Source organism: Podarcis muralis, chromosome 3, assembly GCF_964188315.1.
Source record: "Podarcis muralis chromosome 3, rPodMur119.hap1.1, whole genome shotgun sequence".
Lineage (NCBI taxonomy): Eukaryota > Metazoa > Chordata > Lepidosauria > Squamata > Lacertidae > Podarcis > Podarcis muralis.
The window spans coordinates 31,140,706-31,154,347 of NC_135657.1; the positions used below are offsets into that span (position 1 = coordinate 31,140,706).

At 40.7% G+C, this 13,642-nt stretch overlaps 1 protein-coding gene across 1 annotated transcript in view; it reads left to right on the forward strand.

The window, feature by feature from the left end:
* Positions 1-393: 393 nt before the first annotated feature.
* DNAH14 (dynein axonemal heavy chain 14) overlaps positions 394-13,642 on the forward strand; it is a 133,529-nt gene continuing 120,280 nt past the window's right edge. The window contains 9 exon segments of the mRNA XM_077925616.1: positions 394-587; positions 2,297-2,461; positions 5,101-5,207; positions 6,469-6,665; positions 7,145-7,279; positions 8,681-8,814; positions 9,705-9,869; positions 11,546-11,658; positions 12,942-13,004. Of these exon segments, the coding sequence (XP_077781742.1) occupies positions 2,318-2,461; positions 5,101-5,207; positions 6,469-6,665; positions 7,145-7,279; positions 8,681-8,814; positions 9,705-9,869; positions 11,546-11,658; positions 12,942-13,004 (1,058 nt within the window). The 5' untranslated portion in view covers positions 394-587; positions 2,297-2,317.

Below are 13,642 nucleotides of genomic sequence, written 5' to 3' on the forward strand. Positions count from 1 at the left end.
TTAAAAAAAAAAGTGAATTCAGAGCTCTAATATTTTGATATTTTAATGTAAAAATGTGAAGCAACAATGCAGTTAGATTCAAAGACCGAAGTCCCTGTTCCAACACTTGTTTTCAGTCTGGTCTGCCAGTCATAGGTTACCAGGGCTGGTTCACCCACGAGGCAAGGTGAGGCACCTGCCTTAGCCGGCGGGATGCATAAGGGCAGCAGATCCCAATGTCGATCTTTATTCCTGATGTTGATCTTCACTCTCCCCTCCTTCCCTGGCTCTTGGAACTGACGTCCAGGAGCAGCAGTGGATTCCACTCGCGCCCTTGTAGGGCGGCCAATCACAGGCGGAGAAGGGGGCGGGGCCTATTTCTACCGTTGGAATAACGGTCACTTCCTTCAGCCTCGGTGGGGCGGGTTTTGCCAGGTGGTCCCTCTGAGAGCAGGGGTGAGCCTTTCTGTCCACTGGCCTGGTCACTAGAAAGAGACTCAATATTAACGCAGCCATTCTTAAGGAAGGAGCAGCCGCGAAGAGCATCTGTTGTTTCCGTACCGGAGAAACACACGACCCCTTCCTTCTCTCCCCACCATCCTTCGTAGGTCGGTGAGAGGAGAGGGACTGGGAGACTTTCCTCAGGTTATGTGGGGTGAGAGAAGGGCGAAGCATTAAGGAAAATATTTACAGGCTTCTCCCCTTCTCCTTTAAGGGAGGCATGTGATCCTTGATAAAGTTAATTTTTTGAAGAATATATCAGGAGCAGGACAGCCCCCTAACTCCACATCTACTTCCTGCCTTCGCCACAGTAGTAAGGCTATTGCCCTTCTGCTCTGGGCGCAGCAAAAAACCCAAAACCATCTTGGAAGGGATTTTTTCCTTAGTTTTTCCTTTTTGCCTGTTTGTTCTGGGTTCCTTCTTCCCGCTCCCTTCCTTTATCTCCGCCAGGTTTTCACTCTCTCCTGGTTCCATAGACCTCTATATTCCTCCCGCCCTGCTGCTTCATTTCTATGCCTATTTTTCCAGGACTACAAGCTTTTTGGAGGCCTTTGGTCTTCTGTAGCCTCGGAAAGGGCAGAAACATACAGTACCAACATTTGCTTCTGCAGTTCAAAAGCCAAGGTTAAAAGCTGTAAGGGGGAGCTTTTTAATACAGCAGGGAGATGGGAGGTATTTGAAAACAGATTACTGTATCCTTTTTTGAATTTCTGCCTGTTTTGCAGGTCTTTTAAATTCAAAAACAAATGGGAAACCTGACAGGAAAGAGGTTGCCTGCCTAATGTGACTCAATGAGAAAACCAAATGTTGTAAAGCTTAGGATGTTTTATGTATTTTTAAATAGATTTGCATGTAGGTTCACTTGCACCATGGGTTGAAGGCCCCCCCCCCCATAATTTTGTACAGGTATTGTATAGAGATAGGTCAAATAGGTTAGAGGTGTATAGAGCGTTAGCCTTTTAAAGGCAGGCTGAGATGTAAATAGCCTGAGTCAAAACAATAGCTTTTATCATATGTCATAGATACTCTGCAAGCTCAGTGTAAGTTTTCAGTTATGGCCATTTGAAAAATATTTTTGTTTTAAGGTATCTCATAGTTTCACAGCTGTGTAAATTACCAGCATAAATTACTTGTAAGAACATAAGTGCCAACTCCTAGGGGCCAAGGTCCCTTCGGACCCCCCCCCAAGTTGTTAGGCATTGCTGTGGGCATAGCCAAGGGTTGGGGTAGAGAGGTGCCCCCAACTCAAGTAAATAAATAAAAGTACTTAACTAACTGAGAAGAGAAGACTCCCTGGAAAAGACCCTGATGTTGGGAAAGATGGAGGGCACACAGAGAAGGGGACGACAGAGGACGAGATGGTTGGACAGTGTTCTCGAAGCTAGCAGCATGAGTTTGACCAAACTGCGGGAGGCAGTGGAAGACAGGAGTGCCTGGCGTGCTCTGGTCCATGGGGTCACGAAGAGTCGGAAACGACTAAACGACTAAACAACAACACTTAACTGACACCCGCCCCCCCCCCAATAAATCGTGGGTATGCCCATGGGCATTGCCATTCAAATGGTGTGCATGCACAGCATTTTATGATTGATTATGCAGACCCCCCCTATTTTATTCAAGCTGGCACCCTTGGTCATTGTCATTCTTATATAAGATACATATTTTAATAAAAATTATGACAAGCAAAACCTCAGGGTTGTTTTTTTAAGTTGCCACTATAAATGGGGAGTATAATTTCTTCTGGCAATAAAGAAAAATATCATTGAAAACAGGTTGCCACATTTCAAAAATAATATGATAACTCTCTTGGCAATAGGACCAAAGATACCAATCCAAGATGGATAAAAAGAAAAGAGGACGTCAAAAATCACTGGTATCTCGTCTCCAGCTTACACCAGAGAATACTAAAGTACCACATATGGTTGAAGGAAAGTTTATTAAGCCCAAACAAGCTTCTATGGAAGATGTGAAACCGCTGGCAGTGAGATTCTATCATTTTTTAATTTGTACACTGAGTAGCAGTTGCTTGTTAATTTCTAGTGTTTTATAGTATGTTCTTTTAGTGGCTTATCTGGAAACAAGCAGTAGCAATGCATTTAAAATTAAGGTGTTTTAATTTTAAGTAAAGCAAAGCTAGTTCCCTTGCCAAATGTAAGATGTTAAGTTATTGATGAGACATAAACTGGAGTTTACCCTGCACAATCTGAAATGGATTCATGTGATTGGACTATCTAGTGGAATGGTATCTAATGACTTGTGATGAATTGTATTATTCATATTCCAGCTATAGTCTTTCCTGGAGAAGATGAGCTGCAATGTCTTCTATATGGACTGCACTCAGAGATGGTCTGGAAGATTCAATTGGTCTAAAATATGGCAGACTGACTTTTGTCTGGTGCTCACAGGTTGGAGCATATAACTCCAATCTCATTGAGGCTTCACTAGCTTTCTTTTTGTTTTCCAACACAATTCATAGTGCCGGTTCTAGCTTTTCCCATATAGCCATAAGTAGTTAAGGAGCTGGTAACCTTCAGGACCTAAGATCAAACTCAGAGGCCTTTGTCTCATTGCCTTTTCATGATACAGTATTCAGATCGTGAGCATGAGAGTCAGATGTTTCTGTGGAGGTTCTATGGTTCTGGAATATTCTTCCAGCTGAAAACTATCAGAATCTCTCTGTTTCATCAAAACTCATGTTTCGATGTACCTTTAACATGAAAACATTTTGTTCAGCTCTGCTTCACTTGCTGTTATACCGTATTTACGCAAATCTAATGCACCATCAAATCTACTGCGCACCTCAAATTTCAAAACCTTGAAACCAAAAAGGTATTTGCTAGTGAATGTAAATATGCCATCAAATCTAATTCGCACCCTAATTTTCATGACGTAATTTGGCCAAAATAGGTGTGCATTACATCCAAGTAAATAGAGTAAGACTTGGGGTGAGCATAGTATTCCTATGTTCTTCCCTGTCCTCCTCAAAAATTATCTGTGCAGTACGTCTGAGAGACTTGATTTCAGCACTGATATAAAGATGCGTGCTTTCCCTTTATACTATCTTGAGCAGGGATGTAGTTTGTTTTTTTAAAAAATGTGCTCTTGAATGAGAATGAGTATCCTAGTGCAGGTGGCATAACTGTAGTGAATGGTTGACTATACAGTGGTACCTCGGGTTACATACGCTTCAGGTTACATACGCTTCAGGTTACAGACTCCGCTGACCCAGAAATAGTACCTCGGGTTAAGAGCTTTGCTTCAGGATGAGAACAGAAACCGTGCTCCGGCAGCAGCGGGAGGCCCCATTAGCTAAGGTGGTGCTTCAGGTTAAGAAGAGTTTCAGGTTAAGAACAGACTTCTGGAACGAATTAAGCACTTAACCCGAGGTACCACTGTAATGCTAAAGTGCATAATCAGTGGCGCCATCTATAGGGGCTACAGCACCCACAATATTTTGTGCTGTGAAAAAAACTGGGCCCTGAGGAAGTGCCGGCCCAGGCCCAGCTTTTCTTACGGTGCACATGCATGCATGCTGCGTTGCAAAGTTATGACATGCAGTGCAGCATGTTGTGCACCCACAGTCAAGGATCCAAGTTGGCGCCCGTGTGCTTAATGTTGGCTACATTGCATTTCATTCCTGTTCTGACACAGTAATGTCGTCACTGGTTTTTCTTATCCAGTTGATTCCTCCTTCTTTTTAAAAATATTTTTTATTAAATGTTTAACAACAAGCATCACTTTTCCAAAATAAGAGCTATAAAACAGCAACTTAAATTTCCACAATAGTAACCACACAATAACTGATTTGATGTTATGTCAATAAAATATACAAGATCATAAAAGATTGTGACAAACTAAGCAAAAGACAAACAATATCTATTAAATCATGATACATATAAAAAATGAAACACACCCAAGATAATAGTGCAAAATCTTAAAATATATACTGCTTTGAGATGGATTGAAGTGATATGAATAATTAAACTTTTATTCAAAATATTCATATGGATATAGCACCACCTAGTGATATAAGAGATGTTATGAAAAATAGATTATATAAAATTAAAATAAAATAAAATTCCCCTTTTCCCACAGGGGAGCCTAGTTCACCAAAGAAGGGAGGGGGTAGGAAAGTTGTGTCAACCATACAGTACAAAGAGCTGTTGCCAGAAGATTGCCATATTCGGCTGTACTCATAAAATCTATACAGTCTACCCAAGTTGCAGTAAAATTGTCTTTTTAAATGTGCAAGTCTAGGGTTGCCATACATCCGGGAAATCTCGGATATGTCTGGGGGGGGGGGGGCAACATGCCCATCTGAGGGATTTTTACATTTCAATGAAAATGTCCAGGTTTTAGGGGGCGGGGTTAAATTTAGATGGCTCTGCATGCCGTGGCCACTGCCAGCCTGAGCCCAGGGAAAGAGGTGCACAGGCTTGGCAGCTCTGTGTACCTGCACACCTCTTTCCCTGGCTCAGGCTAGCAGCAGTTCAGGCTGTCCTCTTTTTTGCTCTTCAAGAAATGGCAACACGATGCAAGTCTCAATCTATTAATCATTTTCCCCAGTAATGCAATCTGCCATACCTCTTTATACCAATTTGTAACATTCACTCCTTCCAGGTTTCTTCTGCGATTCCATCTGAGCTTCGCACAGCTGTTTACAGAGCAGAGGGCTCAAAAAAACACAAAGTCAAAGCAGAAGAAGGCAAAATGGGTTTTGCATATGTGTACGTAAACTTTCTATTGTCTACGTTCTGCTTAGGATTTAGCTTGTTGTTCTTTTCCTCTTTTTAACCGTTCCTCTTTTTTTTTATTTGATTGTGTGTCTCTGTAAAGCACAAGCAGGGAGGTGATGTACACAGAAGGAGTTTAGTAGTAAGCTGGCTATCCATCACATTGTAGTGTCTCTTAGTCTCTTAGATTTATATCAGATACCATTACAGTATCTGGATTCAAGAGTCTTTCAGACTCTTAGCTCTGGTCAGCACTGTTTTTTAAAACATAGATGTAGCAGACTATTCATTTATTTCAGTAATCAATGAAAGTATTACTTAAGGGAAACTGACCTGTTTATCTAAATAATATATGCATTCATATAAGCTTCAAGAGACACAAACACTGGATGGAGCTATCTTGGGAAATGCATGTTTCCAAACCTGCATTTCTCGTGATAACAGGAATGTGAGGATGATGGCATTACCTACAGGAGAAAATTGTTGGGACGATTGGAGGCTGAACTACTTCCTGGGCTTGCTAGTCCCTCAAAATGCTTCTCCATCCAGCTTTCCCCCCCCCCCCCCCAGCTGAGATGGTTTTGGTGTGGCTGGGAGAAAAATAATTAAAAATGGATGGGGAAGAGACATTGGCAAGGGAGATTAGAAGGGAGGGGGGAGATTAAGCACACTTTCTGCCAATCAGTTTCCCCTGTAAGTGTCTCCTTGTTCCCCACATAAGCGTTATGAGAAAACATGAGATTGGCAGCATTCAATTTCTTCATAGTTTTATCATAATAAATTGCTTCACCCCTCCACTGCTGCTGCACTGCTGGAACATAAGCCATGGTTTGCCTAAGTGGTTATCCAGACGTGTGGTTTGTCTCTCTCCGGACGAACCCAAGAGCTATAACCAAGATTTATTCTTAGCTTCCCACTTGTGATTTGTTTGTGGGAACCAAACCACAAGTTTAGGTTTGACTGTAATGCTAAGTCAACTCTAGGTAGTACAGCAGCAGGAGGAGGTGAGGAATGAAGTAGCTGCGATTCTCACTTAGTGTACCAGGATGTCGTTCATTTGCAAAGTGACATGAGAAACAGGCCAATGTTTCAGCTGAAAATTCATTTTATTTAAAAACAGCTCCTTAATTAATGTGATGTTTTAATACACTGCTTCCACACAAGCACTGCATATTCTGGGGCATGTAAAAGTTGTTTCCATGTGCTAAAAGTATCATGTAGAATAGTTTTCAGATTTTTCTTTTTGTGTTTTTAGTTTCTCAAAAATACATAAGGAAAAGATAAAACCAATTGTTGGTCAATGTACTGAACTGACTGAATGGGATCAGCATCAGAGCATGGAATACTCTGAACTGGGAGATATGAATGATGAGAGACTTTCTTTAGTTCCTCTTCAGGAAGAATCCAGCTGTACTAGTGATGTATCATCTGATGTTTTCATTGAAAGTAAAGGTATAATGGAGACACTAAGACTGTTATTAAATAGCTAAGCTAGTAAAAGAATTCTGAAATGGTTAAGAATTGCAATTTTCCCCTTCTCCAATTTCTTATGCACATCTTGCAAGTGCAGAGATTATATAAGGAAAATCAGATTTTTCTCTTGAAAATGTATGCTATTGTGTGACATGTTATGTATACACACACACACACATGCACACACAAATTGCAACTGAGATGTAATTTGAGACACATTTGGGGGGAAAAGGACTAAATTTGGGGAAGGAAGGACTAAATTCAGCTCGTTTTACTGCAGTTACCAAGTTATTTTCTCTTGACAGAGATGGATGCCATTCACTCATGAGCAACAGAGAATATTATGAAGAACAAAGAATATTAAGCGGAAACTGGCAATAAGTTTCAGTAATCATATATCCTGGGCTTATAATTAATACAGTGGTTATGTAATTAATTATATTGGTTATCTGTTCCAGGTGAAAATGAAAAGTCTGAAATTCTTCCTGTTTCTACCCGTTTAAGTTGCCATAAAAGAACATGCATGAAATTTCAAGCTGGTTACGATCACAAAACTATCAGAGAGAAAAAACCTCCCTGTTACGATAAAACTGGTGTGTATATTGAAAGCCAAATGCTGTTGCCACATGCACTCTTGAAGTCAGTACTTCTGCATTTGTTTTATCCATGGGTGATTTTTGTCTGTGGTGTAGCCAATGAAAAAAAAAATTACCCCAGACAAAATAATGCATTTAAGCAAAGTAATTTATGTATAATACAGTATAATTCACTGAAAAGACATCTAAATGTGACACATGCACTTTTCATCTCTCATAGTGACCCACTTTAGAATGAATAAAACACATCTAAAATCATCATAATTGAAAGTGTAATAAAACAGTTAATGCTGCAGTGCAGAATAATCCTAAACTCAGAACAATTTTGTAAGGCATCTAAACAAAACCTTCAAAAGCTTGGAAGAGAGGGGAAAAAATCACCAAAGAAGATGTCTCATCAGCATTTTGGTCATCTGTGTCTCCAGGGGGAGGGAATTCCTGCTTCAACCACTGTTTGGCAGGGAAGAAATGCAGGGGATTTTGAGAGGGTTGGCAAGAAGATTTGGGTCTGAGGAAAGATGTCAAGGAAGGAAGAGTTACTTTTCTGAGCCCTGGAGTGGTTCAGAAAAATCTGGGTTCTTCTGTTTCCTCCCCAGAAGAACTCAGATAATTTTCAAGCTAATTAAATGCAAATTAGGGTGAATTGACCTGTCTTTAAATATAATGATTTCTGCTTTGATTTAAGCCAGCATCCACATTAAAAAGGACTAGCATGTTTCAAACTGGGAATGTCTGTTCTGTGGAAGCGACTTGCCTCAAACCAGAAATTACTGTTTATGTAATAGAAGCACCCCATGACACCCCGTGCCAAACAAGACACACCTCTTAATGGACTTAAATTAGTCATACACATTGATTTCAGTAGGTCTACAGTGTGATTAAGTTAAATCAGGGGTTGTCAACCTAGTCCCTACCGCCCACTAGTGGGCGTTTCAGGATTCTAGGTGGGCGGTGGTAGGGGGTTCTACGGCACAAGCTGAATCCTCCTTCCATCAAGCACTGGTGGGAGGTAAGGAAATTTTACCATCAAGAAAGATCCATTAGTGGGCGGTAGGTAAAAAAGGTTGACTACCCCTGAGTTAGATGTATCCTTTGTGTGCATACTGTAAATAACTTACACAGACTGACAAAGCTTAATACGTAGTCATAGTTCTATCACTTTATAATGTCATAATTTTAGAATGGCATGTGGATTTTTACACATACAAAGACTTAATCTTTGTATTTTTAATCTTTTGGTGGAAGCCGCCCAGAGTGGCTGGGGAAACCCAGCCAGATGTGCAGGGTTATATGATGATGATGATGTTATTACTGCCTTAACCAAAATTACAGGGTTTTTTTGAACATTTATAATGTTTATACACAAAATAATACTCACTACATTCTTTTCTCTTCCAGAACCAATTATTGACGATGTAGTATCTCATATTTTGAGACTGAGAGATAGACTTGGGTGGGAGACATCATTACCACGACGTGGATTTGTAGCTAAACCGGAAAATTTAGCTAATTTTCAGAAGATCACATTGCCGGTATTTACCTTTTCAGTTCAAGTTGGTTTGTTTAATTTATGTATTTGGGATTCAGTTTGGAACCTGTTGAAGTTAATGAAAATTTGTCTTTGATTTTGATGGTTCTGTATTGTGGTTGTGCGACAAAATCCTAGCAAAAAAAACCAGAGAAGTGATCCCTTGGGTTCTGGTTTTCATTAGATAGGCCGGCATGGAAGAAAGGTAACTCTAGCTAGTATTTGGTAGATGGATAACTTTTACATATTATGTCTTTCGCTTTCTATTGCACCGTAACTTAAGGACTTGGGTGGTATAATTAAATATTTTAAATCTTCCTTCTGCATTTGCTTCTTAAATGTTCTGCAGTATTGACTACAGTATTGACTAATGATTATAGATAGATAGACAGACAGATAGATAGATGAATAGATAAATCCATATGCTATCTAATTAAATAAAAGATTTCCTGTTTAGAGCTACGATTTTTGTTCTTGCACAACACCAGCTCTACTTCCTAGGCTATTGTTTCTGGCAGTCTGATTTGGACTAACAGCACTCAAAATGAGAACTATCCACCTTAATGTTTGTATTGTGAATTGCTGGTGCTTCATAATTAATAATTATTAAGATTCTTAAGAGCTTTTCTGTTTATTTCCAAAGCCCAATGTTTGTGAATTCACACATTGTCCAGCTACATTGATTTTAATAAGACTTATGTGTCTTTACAATCTCAGCTTAATCAGTGTTTCTCGAATTTGGGTCCTAACTGCTGTTAGATTCCCATCAGCTCTAACTAGCTGGGCCCAGTGGTCTGGGATGATAGGAGTTGCAGTCCAACAACAGCTGGGGAGCCAAGTTTCAGAAACGCTTGTTAAGTTCTTCATTAATTCATTCTGATTTTCTGTTATCAGAAAGGTGCATTACAGAAAGATGATGGAGAGTTTGTATATTGTCTCATAAGAAGTAGAAATGACCCTAAAGCAGACTATGATCCATATGACCTCCAAGTAGTCTCTCCAAGTATGGCCAAACAAAGTAAAGAACATTGGACTGTTACAGCTTCATATGTATCAAAGGTAAGCAACAGGGAAAAGCCTGCATAAAAATGGCTTTTCAGTTCTCTGCCTTGTTTATTGGGCTCTAAGAAATGCTGTCACAGACTTCACAGGCCTTGTGAGATCTCACAAGATCTCTGACAGTTCTGCAAGATCTTGTGCCAGCTCCGAAAGGTAAGGTTGCTCATGCAGAGGCAGTTCCAGGAGGTTGTTTTGACATTGTGTGATTTACGGGCTATTCTCCCCCCACCGAACATAACCCCGCACAAGAAGCGATCCCACTGTATATCAATGAGAAATCCTCTCCACTTCCCAGTGGGGAGGAGTTGTGGTGGACCACGTGGCCACCCACTCCCCACCGGGGGCAGGGGACTTTGTCCCCCGTTGCCTGGGGGATCCCGGCCACATCAGAGCCCGGCCAGCCAATCTGCTGGCCGGGGGGGGGGCGTGGCCGGAGCCGTTTAAACGGAGGAGCGAGCCAGAGGACTTCTTCTTTGGCTCGCTTCCTCAATCACCCACCCTCCCTCCCTATTTTGCAGGTTAGGCAATGGCCTTGCTATGGACTTTGGTTGGTCGCCTTGGTTGTCCGAGGGGCTTGGTAGGAATTTTTCCACTTGGCAAATTGGCACTGGGCGCTTGGTTTTCACCTACCTCATAGCAATCGTCACAACTTTGTTAGGGTTGCGGTTAGGCATTGTTTGACCTTGTGTGGGGGGAGGGAGGTGTGGCCATCACCTGCCCCTCCACGCTTAAGGGTATTCCTTTAAAGGAATCCGGGGGTGTAGATCTAGTCTGAAGCTGGGGGCTAGGGCCTTGACACGACCCCGACGGGAACACCAGGGGGAGCTTGAGTTGGTTCGCATCGACAGGGCTCCCCCTACCGGTGGCTTACCCTTACTGGACTTCCTGCACAATGGGCAGGAGTCAGATATAGTCAGGTCCAATAAAGGCCTAAGCCAATACCGCTCACATTCTGTTATTTCAATAAAGTTGTGGCCAGAATTTTGCCCAATAACATAAATCTAATATCTGTGTCCTTGTGTGAGTTATTTCCAACGAGGGGGTGGCTGCGGGGTCTCAACATGCAATTCCTGATTCCCTGTTTTCTAACAATAGCAACGATTAAAAGGCATCCTCTCACTATCCTAAATTAGGTTTCTGACACAAAGAAAGCTTGGGAGGAAACCTGGAGTAGACTTTTCTCCTGAGTTGAGTATGTTTTCAGAGGCACCTTGTCCTTAATTCTTGGTGTATGTTGGCTCACCTGGGCCACAGTAAAAAAAAAAAAAAAGTAAATTCCATAAATTTAAAATCAGACAATCTGCTGTTCTACACAAAGTGTGCCTTCCAAAGCAAAGGGTCTAACTGGAATTGCTTGTGTACTGATGGCTGGATCTCCAAACTGAGTCGAGTGACATAATTGTGAGATTATCTAAAATCAAATGTTTCTGAATTCTAGAATCAATGGTCAGGTTTTCAGGCAAAATGATAGAATTCCTGTGTGCGACATTCTTATTTTTTTCATTAAGTAGATGTAAAAAAACATAAATAGTGGTAAGTAATGTGTTTATAGGGTGCTGGTTAATTATAAAAGAACACATCTATAGAGGTAAGAAGGGAGAAACTTCACAGTTTAAAATAAGCGGAAACAGTTAAATCTTTGAACTCCTGAAAGTAGTTTTGCTTCATTTTTCTAGTTTACTTCAGTGTGTGGAAAAGAAGAAATGGAAATAATACCAGTAATCGAGTGGTTGTGTGAAAGACAAATTTATTATGCATTACGAAGTATCGATATATGTTTTAATTTCAGGTAAGAGAGATTGTATTATATTTTCAGTACATTATAGGCTGAATCCTGGAGTGCTGTTCCTCTTACAGAAGGGCTTTTTCTGTTACAACACAATATCTTTGCATGAGAAGGGAGAATAGGAATTGAATGTTGTTCTTCAGTTTGCACAAATCTCTTGCACAAGGTTACAGTCTTTTCCACAAGTTCTCAAGATGTGTGCCTGCAAAAAGCATTGCACAATTTCTCCTGCTGTTACCTACTTAATCCATCCTAGGCACTTTGTAATTTGCACAGTGTTACATAATATCTTCCACCAACTCTTGCACAACTGTTCATGTGTCACCAGGGGTGCCAACTTGAATAAAATATTGTGGGAGCCTAGGTATGCCTCACCCTGCATAATCGATCACATGATGCAATGCGCGCGCACACACACACACACACACACACACACACACACCATTTGACTTGAAATGCCCATTGTCTTTGTGGGGGCCCAGCCCCCTCAAATATTTTATTGTGGGGACCAAAGCCCCCACGGTCCCTAGGAGTTGGCTCCTATGTATGTCACTGCCAGATTTTCTTCTGTTAGCGCATCTCTTGATCTACCCCAATATAATCAGAATTATTATTATTCAAATTATTATTTCTTCCTATATGTTACTGAGGATGTTGCGAGGGGAGACCCCCTAAACCCAATAAATTAATGAATATCAGAATCAATATTTGGAGTATTGAAGGGAAGATTCCAGGCCAATGGAAAAATACAAGTTAAGCTTCCTTTCCAACCAGGACCTCACCTGGGATCGAGGTGTTAACATGATAAAAGGTGTTGACTACGCACATTGCACATCAGAGGAATCCTTGGGCCTGGGCAGACATTGCCAAGGTTACAGGGAGGGGGCAGGCTGTGCACAGAGGGAATATACACAATCTTCCATGCGGACATTTCCCTATGCCAATTTACAAGGCCCATTCACAGTAAGTAACCAATGTTAGTACAGTATTTGCTCATATTCATTCTTCCCATTGTTTCTTCTATTCCTCTCTAGTATCTACTGTCTCTCTCACTGCAGAATTTGCAAGTTCCTTGGGAGAGATACCAGGGGTTTTTTGGGGGGTTCTTTTGTGTATGCTATTAAGTTCACAATGCTGCTGCTACTGGAGTTGAGACCTTTGAGTAGGGTCTGATATTAAATATTTACATATTTCCTTTTTGTGACAAAATTGAAGTAAACATGTGGCTCTATTATCTTTTTGTTGTGCAATCTTCTAGATCTCTTTCTGTACTTTTTTCTTTCTAGAAAGAGGAAATACTTTATCACCTGGAAAAGCAATGCTAAGAGATCAAAAATAGAGAACAGCAAGTAAGTGTGAACAAAATATATTAGTGTAGACAGTTTGTGAAACTAAGGCAGCCCTGTTTAGGGAAGTTTTTAATGTTTGATGTTTTATTGCTTATTATTATTATTATTATTAATTGATATTCTGTTGGGAGCTGCCCAGAGTGGCTGGGGAAACTCAGCCAAATGGGCGGAGTAGAAATAAATTATTATTATTATTACCTATCATTTCTGAAATATAGTTAGCAAATAAGCTGTGCAGTGGTTTTCATTTTCTATTACTATATTAGGTAAGTCAGAAGTTCAGATTTTTACAAAGTGTGTAGTGGCCCATTATGGTTTACAGTGGTGGGATAGGAACAGAGAAGTGTACATTACACCCCTGATGGATGTAGTTAGATGGATTTTCTTAGTGTGCCCTTGGAATAATGGGTGAGACTTGTCTCGTCCGTGAATCACAAACAGATGCATCTGATTGTGGCTGTGGCCACTGAAGCAGAGTCAGATGAAACTGTATGGCCCTGAATCCTATCCCCAGTAGGGCCGTGGCTGCCAATGACTGCAGCCATTTTTCGGAGTTCCTCAGAACCTTCTTTATGTGATTTTAAATACAGAAACTTTTTATTAACTGGTGTCATTCCCCAGCCATAAAGAAATAATGA